At 37.2% G+C, this 21166-nt stretch overlaps 2 protein-coding genes across 3 annotated transcripts in view; one reads left to right on the top strand and one right to left on the bottom strand.

Moving 5' to 3' along the window:
• The window catches only part of LOC107655280 (26S proteasome non-ATPase regulatory subunit 1), a 52418-nt gene that overhangs the window by 16275 nt on the left and 14977 nt on the right, over positions 1 to 21166 (bottom strand). For both annotated transcript variants that reach the window (XM_016442727.1, XM_016442728.1), the window contains exons 15-16: positions 18813 to 18908; positions 17835 to 17899 (exon numbers count right to left, since the gene is read on the bottom strand). In XM_016442727.1, coding sequence (XP_016298213.1) covers positions 17835 to 17899; positions 18813 to 18908 — 161 coding nt within the window. The remainder of the gene's footprint in view (positions 1 to 17834; positions 17900 to 18812; positions 18909 to 21166) is intronic.
• On the top strand, positions 1806 to 13756 carry LOC107655283 (5-hydroxytryptamine receptor 2B-like). Its single transcript, XM_016442735.1, has 4 exons — positions 1806 to 2169; positions 2816 to 3338; positions 8670 to 8870; positions 12644 to 13756. The coding sequence occupies exons 2-4, from the start codon at positions 3062 to 3064 to the stop codon at positions 13534 to 13536; spliced, it is 1371 nt and encodes a 456-aa protein (XP_016298221.1). The 5' UTR covers positions 1806 to 2169; positions 2816 to 3061; the 3' UTR covers positions 13537 to 13756.

Below are 21166 nucleotides of genomic sequence, written 5' to 3'. Positions count from 1 at the left end.
GTCCCCACAAAGCTTATGTATATATATATATATATATATATATATATATATATATAAGCTTATATATATAAATTCCTTCATAAGAACTGCTTTGTCTTACTTTGCAAGCGCAATCAACCTTAACAGCCTCTTAAATCTTAAGCTAAAAGCTCTGTCCTAAATTTCGTTTAGTCTGATTTAAGTTTTTTCTTGTTAACTTTCATAAACAAAAGACGAAGCCTGACACACTCCAGCAGTCGGAGGCATTCATGGTTCAAGAGTTTCCCTTTGCCAGATGCTATTCAACGCACCAGTAAAATGAACAAACAAAAGAGTTCCCTACAACAGCACCAGTACACAAAAAAAAATAAATAAATAAAAAACGGCATTTCTTTAATAGTTTATTATTAAAACATAGACTTCAGGTTTTATTAGCTGAAAAAAAAGTTTTGGCCTTAAGTTTCCATACATACTCACAATACAAAAGTCAAAGAGTTTCAACTGAAACATTTCTCATTAGACGTCTACAAAACTTTGGGCATAAAAGCAATTGCATGAATTTCAAAAGAATACATTTAGGTCAGATTATTATCATTTGAATTAACTAAAAAAAAAGTTTGATCATACTTAAATGCTTAAGGCCAGTCTCTGCCTTAAATTTGTAATGTTAAGTAGGTGAAATGATATTTAGAGTATTTTAAGTGTAGGAACAGGGTTATCATTAAGTAACTAAAACTAAATCCATAAAAAATGTTGGCTTGAAATAAATTAAAAGAAAATATTAAAAAATAATAATAAATTATTATTACTAGTTGCCAAGACACAATTTTATTGTTTTTTTTTTTCTTTTAGATTAACAAACTACTAAAACCTAAAACTAAAAAGGAAAAATAAAATGACAAAAACACAACAAAATTACTAAACAGCTCAAATTAAAACGAAAAGTATTTTTTTAAAAATTCAAAATATTAATAAAAACAATAATAGCACAAATTATACTATTATAACAACTCTTTTAATAGTTTAAAAAAGAATCCAGAATAAGCCTCTGGAATCTAAACAGAGCTGTTTTTAAGCCTTTTTATGGTCACTAACATAATTCTATGTACTTCAAAATTATGACTTGACTCGATCCATAATGTGGAAAATAGCTGTATTCAACCGTTTGATTGGTAGTGTGTACAACATATAAACACACACACACACACACTTTTGTTGGTGTTTTCAGTAACCAGCTTCAACCTCTAGCTACACCATGTCAAGGTGGGAAACGGATGCGTCTATACAGCCTGAGCACATGGAGGTAATGGGGAGGAGGAGCTGGATGAAGATTGCTCAAGGATTGGCCTCGCAAAAGTCATTTAATGCGAAAGTGAGAGTCAAGTCCTCAATCGATACTTCTTAAAATACAACAGATCCACCACAGAACCGACCCGCTCAGTATTCAGAGGCTGTTAAAGGAAAATCCCGCCCCATCTGGATATACAGACAGCTGAGGAAAATTAGCAGGGTGCTTCAAGCTTCAAGTCTGGATAGAAACCCAATAGCTCAATAGAAACTCAATAGCTTAAAAAGCATCAAAAACACCACGTTTCTTCATTTCTGACAAGAAGTAAGTGGCAGGGATGTGCTAAACCATTTTTTTTTTTATTATTGACTAGTTGACTGAATGAAAGAAAACGTATAAATCAAGTTATGGAAAAACTTTGCTTTGCTGCATTGAAGAAAATGACCCCCCAGGATCACTGGAACCACCCCAGCGTCGACACATTCATCCGCTCCTCCAGGTTTACCTCGTGAGAGAGCGAGAGAGAGAGAGGGGGAGGAAGAGGCAGAGCGAGTCAGTAAGCAGACACAGAATGAGAGAGGAAGGGTTAGAGGACGTATGGAAGTTTTAGACCGGTGATCACGGTAGGTGAGGCGGAGAAGATCTGGGGATTCGTCCAGCTCCTCGAGAACAGGGACATTCCTCCGCATGCAACTGAAAAGTGAGAATATCTGGATCCGTTCCCACAGAGAATTTGGTCATGTACTTTTTCTGTGTTCATATAAGATGAGAGTTCGCAATCTGAGGAACGTTTTGTGAAGAAGCACTTGTTTCATTTGCTTAAAAGACGGGGAAAAACAAAACGGTGAATAATATGGAATTAAGCTAATGCCTAGAGGAAATCTTCAGGTTTTGAGTTCAAGGTAAGTGAAAAATACACTGTATTTTCACAATATTTTTCATCATGGAAGAACGTTTAATATATTTAGAACCATTTTAAATTTAGAAAATACATAGTTAAAAATATAAATGTAATTTGATGGGGGAAAAAAAATATTTTTATTAATTCTTTTTAGGTTATAATGGGGGAAAAAACAACTTCAAACAGTGGTAAAGTTGGTAGGGGAAATGCAATATATAACATAACAGAAATAAAAAATTAAGGTCAATTCACGTTAATATTCTACAGTAGTTTTTTTTTTTCTATAAATGCCAGATTTTTCCTATATTTTATAAAATCGTCAACATATTATACACCATTTGTCTATTTCATAACACTCATTACATAATGCTATGCTAGAAGGAGCCATTTCGAAATTATAATGAAGTTATGAAACCCAAATTATTCTGAAAACATAAACATTGTTTATGAAGTCATCAGCCCCGACTGATTGAACTAGATAGGAACACAAATGACTCCATATGGTCAACACTCACAGATCATTACTGATAGCTCTTTCCTTGCTTAATTACAAACATGGCCTGGAACACGCACCGCTAATCAAACGATAAGAAAATCGTATTTATCAAACGTCAGTCTGAAGACCACTGTAATGTTTATATTCGCAGGAGAAAGAACAAAGATGGTCAATACCTTGTCTACCATGTGACCAATCCGGTCTCTGATTCCATCTGGAGATATTAATTTGGAGGGAATTCTTTAGAAACTCTTGTGCTCAATAAATTGGATTCTTGCAAGCAAACGCAAGTGCATCATTTGAACTTGAACGTACCACCACCCTCGGCCCAGAGGGAGTCTGTGACAATGCTGGACGAGCCCACGGAAAAAACAAAAGCACAACTTTCCAAAGCAGAATGGCTAGCAATAGCGTCTCGTCCACGCCGGAGCTCAACCAAACAGGGAGCGAGAATTGGGAATCCAACCAGCCTGAAGAACCACTCCGTTGGGCCGCGCTGCTCATTATTCTGGTCATCATCCCCACCATTGGTGGAAACATCCTGGTCATTCTGGCAGTGTCATTGGAGAGAAAACTCCAGAACGCCACTAACTTCTTCCTGATGTCTCTGGCTGTGGCCGATCTGCTGGTGGGATTGCTAGTAATGCCCATCGCTCTGGTGACTGTGCTATTTCGTAAGTAACCTAAACATTAATTATGGAGGACTGTTTATTGTAGAATTTGTTAGCAGATGGAGTCAGTGTCCTGATTTTGAAAAGCTTAAAAGTTTCTCAGAATTACACTAAAACCATATTAAACAATGATAAAGACCATGTTTCGTTTCCCTGCACTGACAGAATGAATACACACAGAAGTCAAGCACTCTTCAAAACGTTTCTGGTGTAAACATGCCTCACAAGATTCAAACTACACAACATCTGCCAAGCTACTGCTATTATAGTTCTGATGCCAGCTTGGCTTTCAGTTCCGATGCCAAACACCCCAGTCGGTCTATTATTTCTCATTAATTAGACCTAATGACATTTATTGAACCTTATTTGCTGCGCCTTGTCCGTTTCAGTTGTTTACTAGATCATAATTTGGCTCTTGAACAAGAACCTTAAAGGGACAATTCAGCAATGGAATGCTGTCGTTATTTGCTCAACTTCATGTCATACCGAGCCTTAGGACTTTCAATGTGGTCCAAGGTTTGGAACAACATTAGAGTGAATAAATTACTGAATTTCCATTTTTAGGGCAAATTATTCTTTTAACAGTTCTGGGTAGATTACTTATAAATTGTAGTCTGTTACTAATTCCAAATTGCATGGCGAAAATTGTAGTTAGTAACGTAATCAATTACATTACACATTTTAGGTAATATAATCAGACTACTTTTTGATTACTTTAGATTACTTTTGACCTAACTTGTTTATCACATTGATTTAAACAACACGATCTTGCACTATATATTGATATAAACAAACAAAGAGAAAGAAAATATATCCAATTCGTTGTAATTAACAACATAAAGTACATTAAACTAAACTGGGGTTCTTAAAAGAACTGCAAGGTAATTAAAAAGAATGTGTTCATCAGTAGCTGATGCAGTGTTGAAATGTCGAGAAAACTTTTTTTTTTAGAATTAAAACAAGTCTGGTAAATTATAGCTACATGACTAGTGACTGCTCTTTGTGTGAAGGTCCACAAACGGGAAGACTTTCTGAGTGTATAAGCGGCAGGCTATTTTAGGAAGAAAAATTTAAATGATGAAAAAGAAGAATTAGGGAGAATCAATAAATTATGAACACTTATGAATACTGCTATTAGGTGAATATGTAATCAATAAAAACTTAACTGTAGTCTGATAAGGACTATTTTAAAATGTAATAATCTAATATTACAACAACAATTACTTCAATTTTGGAATCTGATTATGTAATCCAGATTACATGTAATTAGTTGCTACTTTAAGTCCAGTCATTTGTCCTGGAAAATCTTTTAACAGATGCTATTCATCCAAAATAAAAGGTCAAACACTGTGTTGGAGAAGTTGGAAGAAAACGTAACCCAAATGCAGAGATGGGTAAGTTGGGCTTCTGTTGGATGTTTTTGATGAAAATCTTAAGGCCAAACTTGGTTTAAGTAGCGGAGTTAAATCAAGCCTTGATGACAAAGAAACTGAAGATGGGATGGGAAAATGATCCCAGCAAACAGGTTGCTTGCAAACGGGTTCTAAAGGTGTTCCACAGAAGGAGAACCATGTGTGAACGTAAAAAGAGAAAGAAAGGTTTCGCCAAACAGTTGAAGCTTACCAGAAGTCATGAACACTGACAGGTAATTAAATCAAATTACCTTTGGAGGAAGGGGTACAATAATACAATGTGTGAGTGCCACAATTTATTGACCAAGACAACGGTAACTCAATTTAGATGTCAATTTGCAACATAATAACTCGCGATTAAATGTAATCATAAAAATAAAAGCAACCTTTACCAACTGGAGTAACTCAAAGCTTTCAGTCTTGTGGAGGTAAGATGTGCTTGCTAAAACATTAAAACCAAACGTCCACCAAAGGCCACGTCCACATCTGTGGACCAGGTGAAGACAGGAACTGAAGTTAAAGCCATGAAAAAGCAATGACTGAACTCTGTGAAAACCTACACAGCGCTTGATAAAGAGTCTCAGCAAGGCTAAAAACAAGAGCCTACTATGGAGAGCACACCACAAATGTGTTTCTCTGAGAACGAGAGAAATATTTACATGAGGAAGTTGACTTGGCGGCGCAAACCTAAAGTGTGGTAGAGCAGAGTGAGTCTTTATTTTACTTTCAGCAAGAGAGGGCACACTTACCTGTCAGTCTATTTGGGAACTAGGGATGGACGACGATTTTGTCGTCTCGCCTACAAAATCTAAGCAAAATCATAATGATTTTCACGTGCCATGACATTTGAACAAAATGGAGGTATCACCCAAAATCACTTATAGGGGGTTTTATGTGGTATATTTCATATACTAATGTGTTTGGGTGAATAATATTTGGGTAAAAACATTTTATTACTATTGATTGCTATTTTGACACACATAAATGAACATAACCTTTTATAGATTTTTATTGTTTTAGTTCTTAGGCTGCAGTTCCATTAGCCGTAATTTTGTGGGGAAAAAGATCCATTGTCTATTGTCAACAGTGTAGTGATGTATGAAGCACTACTCACACAATCACTTTCAAACCAAGTGGCTATCTGTTGGTCAACACAGCTAATTCGCATTGCAAAATTTGTTGAAAATATTTCACCCTTACGCAAAAATTCCCAATTGCATGGATTACTATTACAATGACTGAATTTTGCAATGGAAAATGGTAAGTGTGACCGCACATTTACACTCTACAAAATTATTTCAGATTCAACATTTAGAATCTAATGAGCAACAATGGCTTTTTGGATAAAAGTTTCTGTGATTGGGAGAAACTGCATAGTTGATTTAATTGATGATTTTACAAAAATGCAAGCACACAAATACAGAATAGTGTCATCTAATGCAGGTTAGTCTAGTCTAATGCAGGCTGTTAATCAAAATTAACCGCACATTAAACCACTTAACATGAAAGTTTTGAAATATACTTTTATATTGCAATAATTTCACATGCAATCTCCAAATTAATGTAAAAACAACATTAAGACAGTACTTTTTAAAATATTTGTTTAGTGGCATTTTTTTATGACTTAAAGTGAGTATCACTGATAGCAATACTACTGATGTCTCCGAAATTGTTTTTTTTTTAACCATTGACTAAGCATTCAACATTACAGTACAATTGAGAGCTATCAATTGTAACATTTCTAAGACTTTAAAAATAACTTCTAATTTAAGTTAACTTCAAACAAATCTTCACATAAACCCATTATAATAAATGTCATATTTACATGTGCCCTTTAGCAAGTAGGAAATATAGCCTACAGAAATTGAATAAAGTTATCAAACACTAAATTCTAAATTAAATAGGCTATAGATGAATCCAGCAATTGATTTCTTTTTTTTCCTCTCTTTTGTTCTTTGATGAACAGACATCACAGCAGCTGGGTTATTAGGTTATTTGGCTGCTATTACTTTAAGAGCTGCCGCTGCTGAACGTGACGTGGATCTGACGCACACGCTTGTAATTTCATTCACGCTTTAATATGAAATAATACAGGCTACAGTGCGTACCGCCGTATTTGTGCGTGCAATTGAAGAGCATGTGCTACGAGCACAGTATAATGGCTGACAGGACAGGAAGATTTGTTTTTACTGACGTATGGCCTGACAACATCTCATCACTGTTGTTCTGCTAAAGCTCCTCGTCACCTGTATGATTTCTGCACTCGTTTGACTCACGCCTGGTGCTGAGGCGAAGTGGAGTGCGCATCTAAAAAATCTCCTGTTTTATGTGGTCGTAAAGATGTTCTGCATCTAAATAAATGCACTTCTTGTCAAGAAAAACGAGACAGAAGCAGCAGTTGTGAGTGGGGAGGCCAACCCTAGCTCGGTGCTGAGGCGAAGTGCAGTGCGCATCTAAAAAATCTCCTGTTTTATGTGGTCGTAAAGATGTTCTGCATCTAAATAAATGCACTTCTTGTCAAGAAAAACGAGACAGAAGCAGCAGTTGTGAGTGGGGATGCCAACCCTAGCTCCGCCCCTGCGTTAAATGAGTCAAATTGGAAAAATCAATCAATTAATCGCCTGCGTTAACACGCTAATTTTGACAGCACTAATATATATATTTTCGTTTTTGAACAGTAAGATTTTTAATGTTTTTTTTAAAGGAGTCTCTTCTGCTCACTAAGCCAGCATATATTTGTACCATTAAAAAATGTGGAGTCTGTATTTTCTATTTTTTGGGAAAGAAGTTATAGAAATTAATACTTGTATTAATTTGACCATCATGCTGGTTAAATTAATTTGCCTCCAAAATGACTGCAAAAACATGCTGGATTCAGAAAGCACAGCTGGCAATAATGTAGCCCTCTCTGAGGAGCTTCTATGAGGATCTGTTTAGTGAAGAGGGGTGATCTTACCCATGCCAGTTTTCAACATCTGGTTATAGGCTCTCCAAACCATGGAGGTCCACTCACACACACACAAGTTTGGAGATACACTACGGTTGAGGTCAATGAAGGCTAGAAATCATGTTTAAAATGTAAGCACACTTTGTAAAACTGAGACCCAAAAAGTTTGTACAAAATGCAACTTTGTTAAATCAGTAACCTGAAGTATTTGAAGCAGCTTATTAAGAGTTTTCCGATGTATTTTATGAAAAAAAGTCACTAAATTTAGCATTTTACATTCCTTTTCACTTCTGGTAAATGTGGAATTGTCATGAAAGCAATAATATGGCATGTACAACACAGTTTATCTGTTTGACTTGAGCATGAAAAAGACAAACAAAAACTGCAGAGATGAAAACAACGTAACCTTATTTAAAGGCTTTAAACAACAGCATCTGTAAGTGCAATGGGATGAAGACCAACTCGATTATCCACTATTTCATGTCTGTCACTAAAATAAACACATCACTGAAGAGCTAGATGAATAGTCCAAAAGCCCCCGAGTGTTTAATCTTTCGAACCGTTTTTGTTCAACTCAAGCTTGTTTCTATTTATTTAATAATATTATGATTCACTAAATATAGGAGGGGATGCAAAGGCTGCGATGAATTTTCCCACCATGAAGGATCTGTGATTTACAACATATTTGACTTAATCTGAAGTTCTCCATAGGTGAATGAAGAGAAGAAACAAGCAGTTAATACTAATTTTGAATATTTAAGATAATAGGTTTGGCCTGCATTTTTCCAGAAACACTGAATGGCACAATAACTCTGATGAAAGCCATGTTAAGCTAGCGTACATGAAATAATGTTGAAAAGATGTCTTTAAAATGTGTGTGTCCCATCACAAAATGACAAAAAGTTCTCAGAGTTGGTCCTAATTTAAATTCAGACAGCCCACTGATTAGTGCTTAATATTCTCTTCATATTTCAGACTCCAGATGGCCCCTTGCAGAATTCCTGTGCCCTATCTGGCTGTTCCTGGATGTCTTGTTTTCAACTGCCTCCATCATGCACCTGTGTGCCATCTCGCTCGACCGCTACATTGCGATCAAGAAACCAATCCAGCACAGCCAGTTCAAATCCAGAGCTAAAGTGCTGGCTAAAATCGCACTTGTCTGGCTAATCTCTATAGGTATGTCACAATGTTAGGCATTGGCCTTTAAAGATGCAGGGAATTTCCATTTTCAATTGTAAAAACACAAATGCCACAATTTCCTTCCAGAAGATGAAGAGGCTTATAAATGAGACCAAACTCATTTCTAGAATTACATTACCTACATTTATCAAAATGTGAAATTATAGCTTTGCACAAATCTGGCAAAACCCAGTCTCTAAGTGCCAAACCGATCGATGATCTCAACACTCGTTGTCTCTGGAAAAGTTACATGTGCATACATTTCATTTCTCTCACGTCACTGACTGACCAGTGAGCTTCTATTATTTATACAAACAAACGATTTACTCTTAATGATTGGGTTTTAGTGATACGTGGACGCTGGCTTGTGGGGGGTGGAATGAAAGTAAACACCTCGCAATTTCTGCTCGTTAACATCAGTCCAGACGATTACTTTGGCTGCGTTGTCTGGACAAGCTCAACGCACCGTTCTGGAATCGTGAAGCAGTTTCACCACCATGAAAGGCAGGCCACGTGCTGTGTCACTTCAACACTGACCATGAAACTGTGGACTCCTGAGAACGACTTTGCATATTCTCACGTTTCACAAAGCAGTATTACGGAGACAAAACAGGCACCAGGAGCTGATGGTTATAGATACTTAAACTGAGAGACCTCAAATCCAAGATGTATTATTGATGTTGTAACTGCTATTATTAGTAGTAATGAATGGCAAATGTATAGACTATTCCAATAGTTATTACACAAGAGTCCCACAATATCGAAAAAAGACATCTTCTGCTGTTTCTAATTTTACTGCGCTATGAGTTTTGCTCTTATAAGATGCTGTATCAAGTTAAAACATGCCTTGAGGACTGTGTTCTGTTCCATTACGTAGTGCTACATCAAGTTTTTTTTTTTTTTTTCGAACAACAGATCTCATCTTATGTCTGAGAGACCTCAAATCCAAGATGTATTATTGATGTTGTAACTGCTATTATTAGTAGTAATGAATGGCAAATGTATAGACTATTCCAATAGTTATTACACAAGAGTCCCACAATATCGAAAAAAGACATCTTCTGCTGTTTCTAATTTTACTGCGCTATGAGTTTTGCTCTTATAAGATGCTGTATCAAGTTAAAACATGCCTTGAGGACTGTGTTCTGTTCCATTACGTAGTGCTACATCAAGTTTTTTTTTTTTTTTTTCGAACAACAGATCTCATCTTATGTGAGCACCTCTTAAAGGTACAATATGTAAGTTTTCGCTACTATAGGTCGCATTTTCAAAACAATAACAAAGGCGAAGTTTGATGACGCTATGAAGGAGGATGTTCACGGATGAGGTAATTAATTTTTTTATTACCTGCACCTTCCATAGTTATTCAAACAGTGAATAAATTATACAGAGAATGCAAGCAAATAACATTTACACTGTCAAAGAACATTATGACTGACTTAAGTCTAGCACGAGTTTAAGTACTCTCAAAAAACTCCCCTTATAATCAGTAAAGCTGTCTATACACGGTTTTATGAATGAATCTCTTACATCATACGTACATATGCGCTTTGTTGTTTATGATGAGAGAATTCGTGTGAGAGCTGAATTCAGTCAGCGAGCGCCGTGCACTCAACAAAAACTCATCTGAACGCCTCTGATTGGTCATTGCATTCATAAGCTCAACAGCCTCGTGTGTGATTGGTTATAATGCGCAACACTGTTAAAACGCATAAAAAATCATGGCGCAACATTGAGCAGATCTAAATTTAATGCTGCGGTCAACACTTTTCATTTCATTTGCATTTTATTCGCGACAGCCGTAATGGATTTAGTTTAACTGTACAACAGCATTTGTGTCTGTGTGTTGCCATAGTTTCTACAAGCGGAAACTGAGGATATGCGTATATTACATCATTGATCGGCGACAATGACAATGGGACGAGTCATTATTTAAAATTGGAATTTCTCTGGATTTACAAATCCTTGGGAACTTTTGCAATAACAAATACACAACTGCATAAAATATGTAACACTGTGCAAGTAGTTTTTGGATATTTTATTATGAAAATCTTACATATTGTACCTTTAAGAACCTAATCGGGATCAGATGAACCCCACACAAGCTGAACTGTTCAAGGCTTCTGCAGAACCAGTTAGTCAAATAGTTGTTTTGGAAATCCACCAATTAGTAGCGTTGCTTAAAAACCGAAGGTAGCTGCCAAAAGCACAAAAAATACTATTCGGTGAGCTTACAAAAGGGAATGACTGACTATGCCAGGGGTCTCCAACCCTGCTCCTGGTGAGCTACCGTCCCACAGATTTCTGCTCTAACCCCAATCAAACACACTTGAACCAGCTAATCAAGGTGTTCAGGGCTACTTGATAATTCAACCTATGCTGGTCTCGGCCTGGACTTGGACCTAAATGAGTTGGTGTTGACTTCTACACTGGTTGGAGTTAATCTCTCCAGGAAGGTATATATCCAGGTGCAGGACTGAACACCACGGTACAATAACCTGCACCAAGGTGAGCTAGGTTTCAACTCCAACCCCAATCAAACACACCTGAACCAGGTAATCAAGGTTCTCAAGGCGGGCGTACACGGTGCGATTCTGAAGGTCGGAACGCCGTGAGCTCTGGCACATGTCACGATTGAGTTCATCCGAAAATCGTACGGAGGCAGTCACACACGACACGAATTTACTACGATTTTACCAACTCTGATGTAAGAATTACAGACTAAAGGACATGGCAAAGAGAATGGCTGAAAAGCAGAGAAAAGCATGGACTTTCTGTTCTTCATAAAGAACTCGAGGGAGTAGGCCATTTCTGAATTTCTGCTCGTTTTGCCGGAAATACAACAGGCATATTCATTCATAAAGCTGAACGGCAAATTTGGCACATTCGGAATAACAAATAAAAAATAGAACTGTATAATTAAACTAAAATTATTATAGACTATATGGTTTTTGTCATCTTCTGATTGGTCAACTTCAGATGGATCGCCAAATCGTCTCGTTCAACCGCACATATGCCACGAATTTAAAACGACAGCATCCGATTTTTTTTGACATGTTTGAAAATTATCGGGAGGACGGGAGGTGCTCGTAACGTCTCGGATCGGCCCGCAATTCTTCTCACACGGTACGAGCCGCGACCATGCGAGCATCTGCGATTTTCTCCCGAGAGAAAAAAATCGCCTGCGAGCTCGTACGACAGCAAAAATCGCACCGTGTACGCCCGCCTTCAGTGCAACTTGATAAATACGAACAGGTGTGTAACTACAAACTGAAGTCTGCAGGGCGGTAGCTCTCCAGGAGCAGGGTTGGAGATCCTTGGACTATGCAGTAACCTAGTCCAGTGGTATCCAATCCTGCTCCTGGATATATACCTTCGAAGTCCAGGTCAAATTCCAGGCCCAGACCAGTGTAGGTTGAATCAGAGTCAAGACTGACACCAGAAAAAGGTCGAGTACGAGTCAAGATGAGACCTGAAGCGGATCTGAATGACTCAGACAATGTAAATATGCTGTGCTTTGAGGTAAATTAAATTGGTCTTGAGTACTACCATCCTGACTCCAAAGTGCTCCAACACACCTGCCTAGAAGTTACAAGTAATCCCGAGGACCATGTTTAGCAGGTTCAGGTGTGTTTAAACTCTGGAGGAAGGTGCCCCTCTGGGAGCAAGACTGGGCACACCTGAAGTCAATTTTAATTGGTTTGATCATTTCAACATTATATTTAAACCTTATTCTCTGCTAAATTTAATGATTGGTCTTTCTCCATCAGGGATTGCAATACCCATTCCAATCAAAGGGCTACAAGTCTTCGACCATCCAAACAACGTCACCTTTAACAACAACCACACCTGTCTGTTGTCACCAGAAGGTTTCGGGGACTTCAAGGTGTATGGATCTTTGACGGCTTTCTTTATACCACTCACAATTATGATGATTATCTACTTGCTGACAATCCAAGTACTGCGCAAGAAGGCCTATCTTTTGAGATCTAGAGCTGCAAGGCCCAGCATTTCCACAGTCTTCCACCAGGAGTTGGCGGTTGTCTCTTTGCCTGAGAAAGTGGTCATTGCAAATGGAATAAAAAGGGACCGAACACTGCATCCCGTCACAGGGGACGAGGTCCCTCTCCGCAGGATGTCCACCATAGGAAAGAGGTCCATGCAAAACTTGAGCAATGAACAAAGGGCATCAAAGGTTCTAGGGATTGTATTCATGTTGTTTGTTGTGATGTGGTGTCCTTTCTTCATTACCAATGTGACTTCTGTACTCTGTCAAGGGTGCAACAGTAATCTAGTGGAACAGCTGTTGGATATCTTTCAATGGGTGGGCTACGTTTCGTCGGGAATCAACCCCCTGGTTTATACGCTGTTCAACAGGACCTTCAGGCAGGCCTTTAGGCGCTACATCACATGTGACTACAGACGTGTAAGGACTCCAAAAATGCAACGGAGAAGCAGAATTTCTTTTCGGCCATCAGTGACCGAAAACTCAAAACGTTTTATGAAACACAGTATGAAGAATGGCATCAGCCCCGTAAGTTATCAGAGTCCTCTTCGGCGTCGTCCCACGCACCTGCAGACCTCTGCAAACATCACGCTGGACACATTGCTTCTGACGGACAATGAAGACTACAAACCTGACGAACACGTAAGCCACGTGTAGTACATCCGATACACTTCGAATAAGAAGCCAAGATAGAGATGTGCCAGTCGTTCAGTGCCAAAGCCCACAAGTTCTCATGGGAACCAATGAGATATGGTCTAAAATGGTTCAGAAGGGCTGCATAAAATGGTCAGGGGTTTGTTTTGCATGGCCGCCAATATCACACTCGGTCACACTTTATTTTAAGGTCCAATTCTTACCATTAGCAAATCATTAACTACAACTTTTGCCCTCAATAACCTCCTAATTCGCTGCTTATTAATAGTAAGGTAGTTGTTAAGTTTAGGATTAGGGATGTAGAATATGGTCACGCAAAATATGCGTTTTATAAGCACTAATAAACAACCATTATATCGTAATAGGCATGCTAATAAGCAACTAGTTAATAGTGAGAATTGGTCCCTTTACTAAAGTGTTACCTAATACTCCATCTTAAATCCTTGGATTGCGAGACAGATTGGCACTTAATATGAATGTCTAAGAACCCCCAAAAGACACAAATAGCTTTGGGGTGTGAAAGTAATGGCCAGCCTAATAATTGGCGGTACTGTGAAAATAAACACAGTACTTACGGCAAAGAGAGGCGTATTTTTGCACATCCCTAAGTTAGTAGACAGGGTCTACAATGTGAAGCCAAAATAAGACATCTTCTCAATATAAAGCACAAGTCTCAAATAAATCACATCTCCACTTATCTTCTGTATACAATGAATAAATAATAAATGCTTCACTAAGTTATGGCAGGTCTTCTTTACTTCTATAGACGGATCTTGAATCAAAAATGCCTTTGTAAGAAATAACTTTGTAGATACTGACATTTTTCAAGATTCTTCTAAACTATTGCTAAATAAACTTTTTTTTCCAGATAAAAACAGTTGACATTATGATTTCATTACGCGTTCAGAAAGTATTTCTTGCATACTCAATATGCAGAAATATTTGAACTAAGTGTTTGTTTTGGCTAATGCTTAGTTTATAATTGCACAAAAAAACATGTCAATGGTGCTACTTTGAAGTTGTTAAAAATGCATTACCAGTGTTTCCCCTAGGTTTACGGCTTTGTCTAAAGCATGTCTAATTAATTAAAATCATGAAACTTAAACAATTTAACATCAATTTATAAAAAATGTAACAAAAATGACATGTTTAGGGCCCTAGGAAATGTTTATTTTTCTCAACCTTATGTTTTATTGTTACCAAATTCTGTTTTAGCATGTCTAATTATGTATAAAAACAAGTTTCATTTATTCTTACAATAGCCTTATGATTTTTTTGCTTAGAAATTCTGTGTTGTGTATTTAAAATTTTTACGGCATAAACATTCATTTAATCTATCTTTCAAGTAATGAAAATTAAACACTTTTTTTTTTTTTTGGAAAATAAAGGCAATTTAATATTACAATTAAAACATTGAAGAAATATTGTATGATTATTCCTTAAAAATAAGGTTTTAATCATTTTAGTAGTAGTAGCAGCCTATTACGTACATTCTACTGAACAATAGTAATATATTTCTGCCACAATGCCTTCAAGTTAAACCGAACTTTTATTTTGACGGGTTGCCGTGAATACCTTTACATTTCTGTGTGTAGCCTATATGATATGAGAGAGGATAGTTTTACTCAAATGAAACGGTCAAATGCTCATGAAGTGACTCTCAGAGCAGTTCTGGAGATGTTGTTCATGTATTTATGTCATTTAGTAAGACGGCAGACGCTAAAATCACCGCAAGCGTCACGCGCGCTTCAGTACGAGTAGTAAACAAAACTACGCGTCTGTGCCATTCATTAACACAGAGACACGCAGAATTCATATTTAAATAGTCGTTTTGCGTCTTAATATTTACAAATACTAGTGGGAGTGGGAGTGTGCTCACTTGTGTGTGCGCATCGGGGCAGAACTCCGCTGTGTGCAATACAGAGACCGCGACCATGTAACGTAGAGACAGAAATGACATGCCGTCGTGTAAATAAGATAAATAACATAAGGCGATTTAGTTTGTTTAATAAAAGAACAAGGTATAGACCCGTTCTATCGGAAAGGTAACTTTAAATGACTTCTGTTGTGATCTGGCGCTATAGAGAAAATATAATTAAATAAAATGACCCTGACCTTCAAGGGGGGCGGGGGGTGCCGGGGGGGGGGCGGGTCGCCCCCCTAATATAATGGCAGGGGAAACACTGAAGAAAAATCAACCATGTTTTGCAGCATGATCTTATGGTGAAAAGATTCCATTCGCATTTGTAGTGAGTGATCAATCAACACCCACAAAAGAAGAAGGTGTGCAGTCATGATTTGCATGTGCAGCAGGGATAGGAGGCCTGTCGGACAGACAACAGAAACCTGTTGAATTGTTGCAGCTCTGTGCACTCTCTAAACACAGGAAGGATTTATATAGATTATTTTTAACTCACAATTGATCATGGGAATATCGCATGGCCTTTTTAGGGCTTAAAATAGTTCACCAGTTCTACTTGGCCAAGAACCAGAGGGGGCGTCTGAGGGGGAACTTACAGCCGGCAAAATAATAAAAAAAGAGAAGCATATGGGACAACACAACATGATTTACCCTTGCATGCAGGGTGTTTAAAGGTGCAAGCTGTTTTTGATCGAAATCTGTGGTTGGGCCTATGATTAAAAACTACTACTTCAAAGTATTTTTGTCTTGAAACTGGTGATTTTTGAGGTCAACAAATGTTGCCATTTAGATTGATCCATGATCAATGCTGGCTATTTCAATATTTACTCAACATCCAGATGTTTTGAAGTTTGTAGTGTGTAGCGGACATGACCCTAAACCAGACTAATTAAACCAACCAGTCCATTTTGAAAATATGTATTTTTAAACTAAAAACAAAAACACACACTAGTAAACGGAACCACAATGGGGGGTAAATGATTACTAATTTCTGGTTGAAGTTAGTTCTGGTATAAGCGATACATATCATCTGCGATAATATTGTAATTGTTGTTTTAGCGATGTGCGATTTGACCAAAAAAAACACACCTACAGAGTACACGCATACATGAAGGTTAGAATAAATGCGTGTGCATACAAAATTCAAGAAATTAGGACAGAAAATTTATATATTTACATAATTTCATGTAGTTAACCAATATCACACGAAGAGTACTGTTTATTCCCCAAAAATTAGCATGATTACAAATGTGATTTTGTTTTTCAATAAACAAGAAGTTAATTAAGAGACTTACGTTTTGGCCACCATATTACTCTATTACGACAACAACAATAATTCCAAACAGCCACAGCGCTGTTTTGTGTCTCTGAGCAACATGATGTTGTTTCGTTCCTGAATGAATCAACCGTTTAAATGATTCGGTTCAATCGCAACGACTCACTTATTAACAGTGACTTGCTGCCACCTACTGGCGGTTTCAATTTCACATTTATAGTATATTTTCGTTTTTAAATCATTTCAAATATCAGTATTCCACCTTTAATATATAATATATCAAAATATTATTTATGCATTTGTAATGGCAAGTTAAATGCATTCATGTTCTGCACTAAACAGTGTATAAATACATCTATATGCCACTTCAGATGCAGCTTCTGTGTTTCCTCTGCATTGAAAAGGTGAATTTAGTTTATACTGATTTAATTTGCTTGGTCTGATTTTAATTTGCAAATGTCTTATTATTCTAATTCACTGATTAAACGTAAGAACTGGACTCAAAAGATGATGGACACCTTTAGAAAAAATGGCTTTATAAAGGGAAAACTTATTGGAAAAGATTAATTTCTCACAAAATATGAAGAATATCAAAAACTTCAGGAGTCAGACGTCTACGGTATTCTTTAAGACACCAGCACAAAAATATTGTCTAATTATCGTTATCAATAAAATCCCAGAAAAGAGATATTATTTTTTGTCAATATCACACACCCCTAGTTGAAGTACTGCATAAGAGAATATTACAGAAATTTCCATTACTTCTACATACACTCAATGCCGAAACACTAGGTAGAGGCACAAATGGCAAAACTCTCATTGACAATAAAGCAAGTGCCAAGGAAGTGATCCATCTCTTAATGGGACCAAAATCAACTGCTGAGGACAAGCACTTCAGAAGACACTCTAACCACATCTGTAAAGCACTGCAGAGGAATGGGTGGAATCTCGTCTGTGTATACATTAAGGGCTGATTAATCAGGGTTACTGGCAAGCTATCAGAGAGCGGCTCATCCCGATGAGGTCTGTTTATAATGAAGCACAGGATGAGACGACAAGGAGCATTGATGAGAGAGAGACAGGTGAGGATAGACAGCACCATACCTGAACATGATCAATCCAATGGACTCCACAGCAGCCCTCCGAACATCGTCGTTCACGTCACTTACCTGACAGGAAGAAGGACGAGAAATCAGAGCGATGCATTTGGATAAAATATTACATTTATTCTTCTAAGGAAATAGCCTATTTAGTTTATTGTCTTCTATCACAATGCCATAATTAAGTGAACATAAGGGTGCATTTAAATCAATGGCTTTAGGCAGATGTTGCCAGCACTCAACAATTATTTTAAAATTTCAAGTTTTTGTTCTATAATAAAACGTTTTAAACTAAATGCATCTTCCTTGGAATACTCTTTTAATTTGTAATAAATAGGATTTCCCACATATCCACAATATCAATATTAGTCCTCATACAATCCCCTAGTAAGCAACTTTAACTCTGTTTGGCATGAGAGTTATTTTTTAGCCATTGAATAAATAATCAAGCAATAATTAAAGCTGAAGTGCCTGAGCTTTACCAGAGTAGAACTCTGAAAGAAATACTCATATTACAACAAAAACGTCCAGCAGAACAGATAACAAAAGTAACACTGCAAGCTCTTTAGCTGCAAGTACAGAACGACTTATGGAAATGTCGCCATCTGCAGGAAATGCAGGATAGACGGCCTGCTGAACACAAAAATAGACCTCAAAAAAAAAAGAAAAAGACTGCTGCCCTGACAGAGATGTTATAAAAAGGTTATTAAAATTATTATATTATATTATACTATATTCTATCATATTCTGTTCTTTTATATATGTGTGTGTATTCCCCTAACTTTAAAACTATTACTTTTCATTAGGTTACATTTTATATAAAGTTTTTCATAAAGTTACATTTTAACTTTCTTAAAAATCAGGAATAAAAATGTGTAGGATTACAATCTAATCATTTTATCTTGTAACCGAGGAATGACCCTTATATTTGTTTGCGTCTAATAATACTATTGTTTGTAACATTTGCTAGTGTAAGACTCACAGCCACATGCAGCAGTCGTCGGATGGCTTTGTTGTTCCCAGAGCCGCAGTACGCCATGGCCACTGTGTACATTCCCGACCGGCGCAGGATGGGGTCCTGTCGGGACAGTGAGATAAAACAGAAGCTCAATGCGCTGTCTGCACAGAAGACCAGAACCTCAGAACACAGCAAGCCACACAGTTAATGTAGTCACAGAATAAACATGGCGTTCTGGAAACAGTTAAGACTGCAACAAATGTATTCTGCCTGTTAGAGAGACAATTAGAATTATACAAAATAACCTAGAAAATGTTACGAAACTAGGGGTGTGCGACACAATATCTCGATATTTTCAGGGATTTTATCTATATTGATAATTAGACAAATAACAGTATTTTGCGGAGTGTGTTATTGTGCTGGTATCGTAAAGGGATAGTTCACCCAAAAATGACAATTCTGTCATTAATTACTCACCCTCATTTTATTCCAAACCCGTAAGACCTCCGTTCATCTTCGGAACACAAATTAAGATATTTTTGATGAAATCTGAGCGCTCTCTGACCCTCCCATAGACAGCAAGGATCCTAACACGATCAAGGCTCAGAAACGTAGCAAGGAGATCGTTAAAATAATCCATGTGACGTCAGGGGTTCAACTGTAATTTTACTAAGCTACGAGATTACTTTTTGTGTGCAAAAAAAACAATAATAACAACATTATTTAACAATTCGTCTCCTCAGTGTCACCCTATAGCGCCATTTTGGAGAGTATCACATACGTTCAGGTCAAAGTGTAAACAACGTAACCCAACATTTCCGCATACGGTTGTTTACGTATATGTGATATTCTCCAAAATGGTGCTACAGGGTGACGCTGAGGAGACAAATTGTTGAATAAATTTGTTATTTTTGTTTTCTTTTGCACAAAAAAAAAAAGGTATTCTCGTAGCTTCGTAAAATTACGGTTGAACCCCTGATGGCACATGGATTATTTTACCGATCTCCTTGCTACGTTTCTGAGTCTTGATCGTGTAAGGATCCTTGCTCTCTATGGGAGGGTCAGAGAGCTGTCAGAATGCATCAAAAATATCTTAATTTGTGTTCCGAAGATGAACGAAGGTCTTACGGGTTTGGAACGACATGAGGGCGAGTAATTAATGACAGAATTTAATTTTTTGGGAGACCTATCCTATTAAGGAATACCGTGGACAGCTGACTCCTAAAGTTTTTGATATTTTTTATATTCTGTGTGGTGGTCAGTTCACACTGATAGAAAAGAATCTTTGCCAATAAGTTTAAATTGATTTTCACCTTTATAAAGCCATTTTTCTAAAAGTGTGCATTATCTTTTGAGTCAAATTCTTACATTTAATCGGTGAATTAGAATAATAAGACATTTGGGCTGTTACCAAACAAATGAAATCAGTATCAATAAAATTCATCTTTGCAATGCAGAAAAAACACTGAAGCTGCATCTGAAGTAGGGCTGGGCGATATATCGAATATTAGCGATAATATCGCAATAATTTTGATGACGATGTAAAATTTGCAAATATCGTGAATATCGAATATTTCAAATTCAAGCATACTTTCCCAAAAGAACATGCCGAACGTCCAATATAACGTCCCCTTATGTATTACCGCGCAAGAGACGTGAGGTGGGGGAGGGTCTTTTTTTACACATTAGCAAAATGGCGACTAGTGTTAATTTCGTTAATGAAAACTATGATGAAAAATTTCGTTGACTGCTCTACACGCCTCTACTACGCGAGCTTTAATGAGTGCGGTTGCCAGATATCAAGAGTTCAAATCCCCGAATCAGAGCTTCGCCGTTACAAGGATACATTTTCTGCCCGGTGTTTTGCTTATTTCAAGCAATCTGGCAATCATGCGCACACGCTCGCTCCTCATTGCGGAAACGCCGCCGCCGATGATCTGTGAACACCGACAGACAAGCTGGAGTTTAGCGAGTGTTGTCTAAATGAAAGTGTCACTCAACCAGTCTGTGTTCTGTCATGAGATCTCGACTGTATTGTTTGCGATTGTGATCGCTGAATAAATGCACTTACTTTTAATAGAGAAATAGGCTATTGAATTTGGAATTACTAGGAATTTCACTGTTATAATATTTTTGTTTGTTTTAGCTGTTTTCATAATGTATACAGAGAGATTGCATAGTGTTTGGTATTAATGAGCAAAAACAGGCAATATGGTGTCTAAAACGTAAGTCTCTTAATTAACTTCTTGTTTATTGAACTGTTGCAAAAAATCTATATTATGTTTGTAATCATTAGGGCTGTCAAAATGGCTGGAAAACTAAATTCGAATTTTGTACTTAAATATTATCAAAATTCGAATTATATTCTAATTTAAAAT

The sequence above is a fragment of the Sinocyclocheilus anshuiensis genome, unplaced genomic scaffold (genome assembly GCF_001515605.1).
Source record: "Sinocyclocheilus anshuiensis isolate Anshui unplaced genomic scaffold, SAMN03320099.WGS_v1.1 scaffold988, whole genome shotgun sequence".
Taxonomy (NCBI): domain Eukaryota; kingdom Metazoa; phylum Chordata; class Actinopteri; order Cypriniformes; family Cyprinidae; genus Sinocyclocheilus; species Sinocyclocheilus anshuiensis.
The sequence above is the reverse complement of the archived record's forward strand: the minus strand, read 5'-3'. Positions and strand labels throughout refer to the sequence as shown.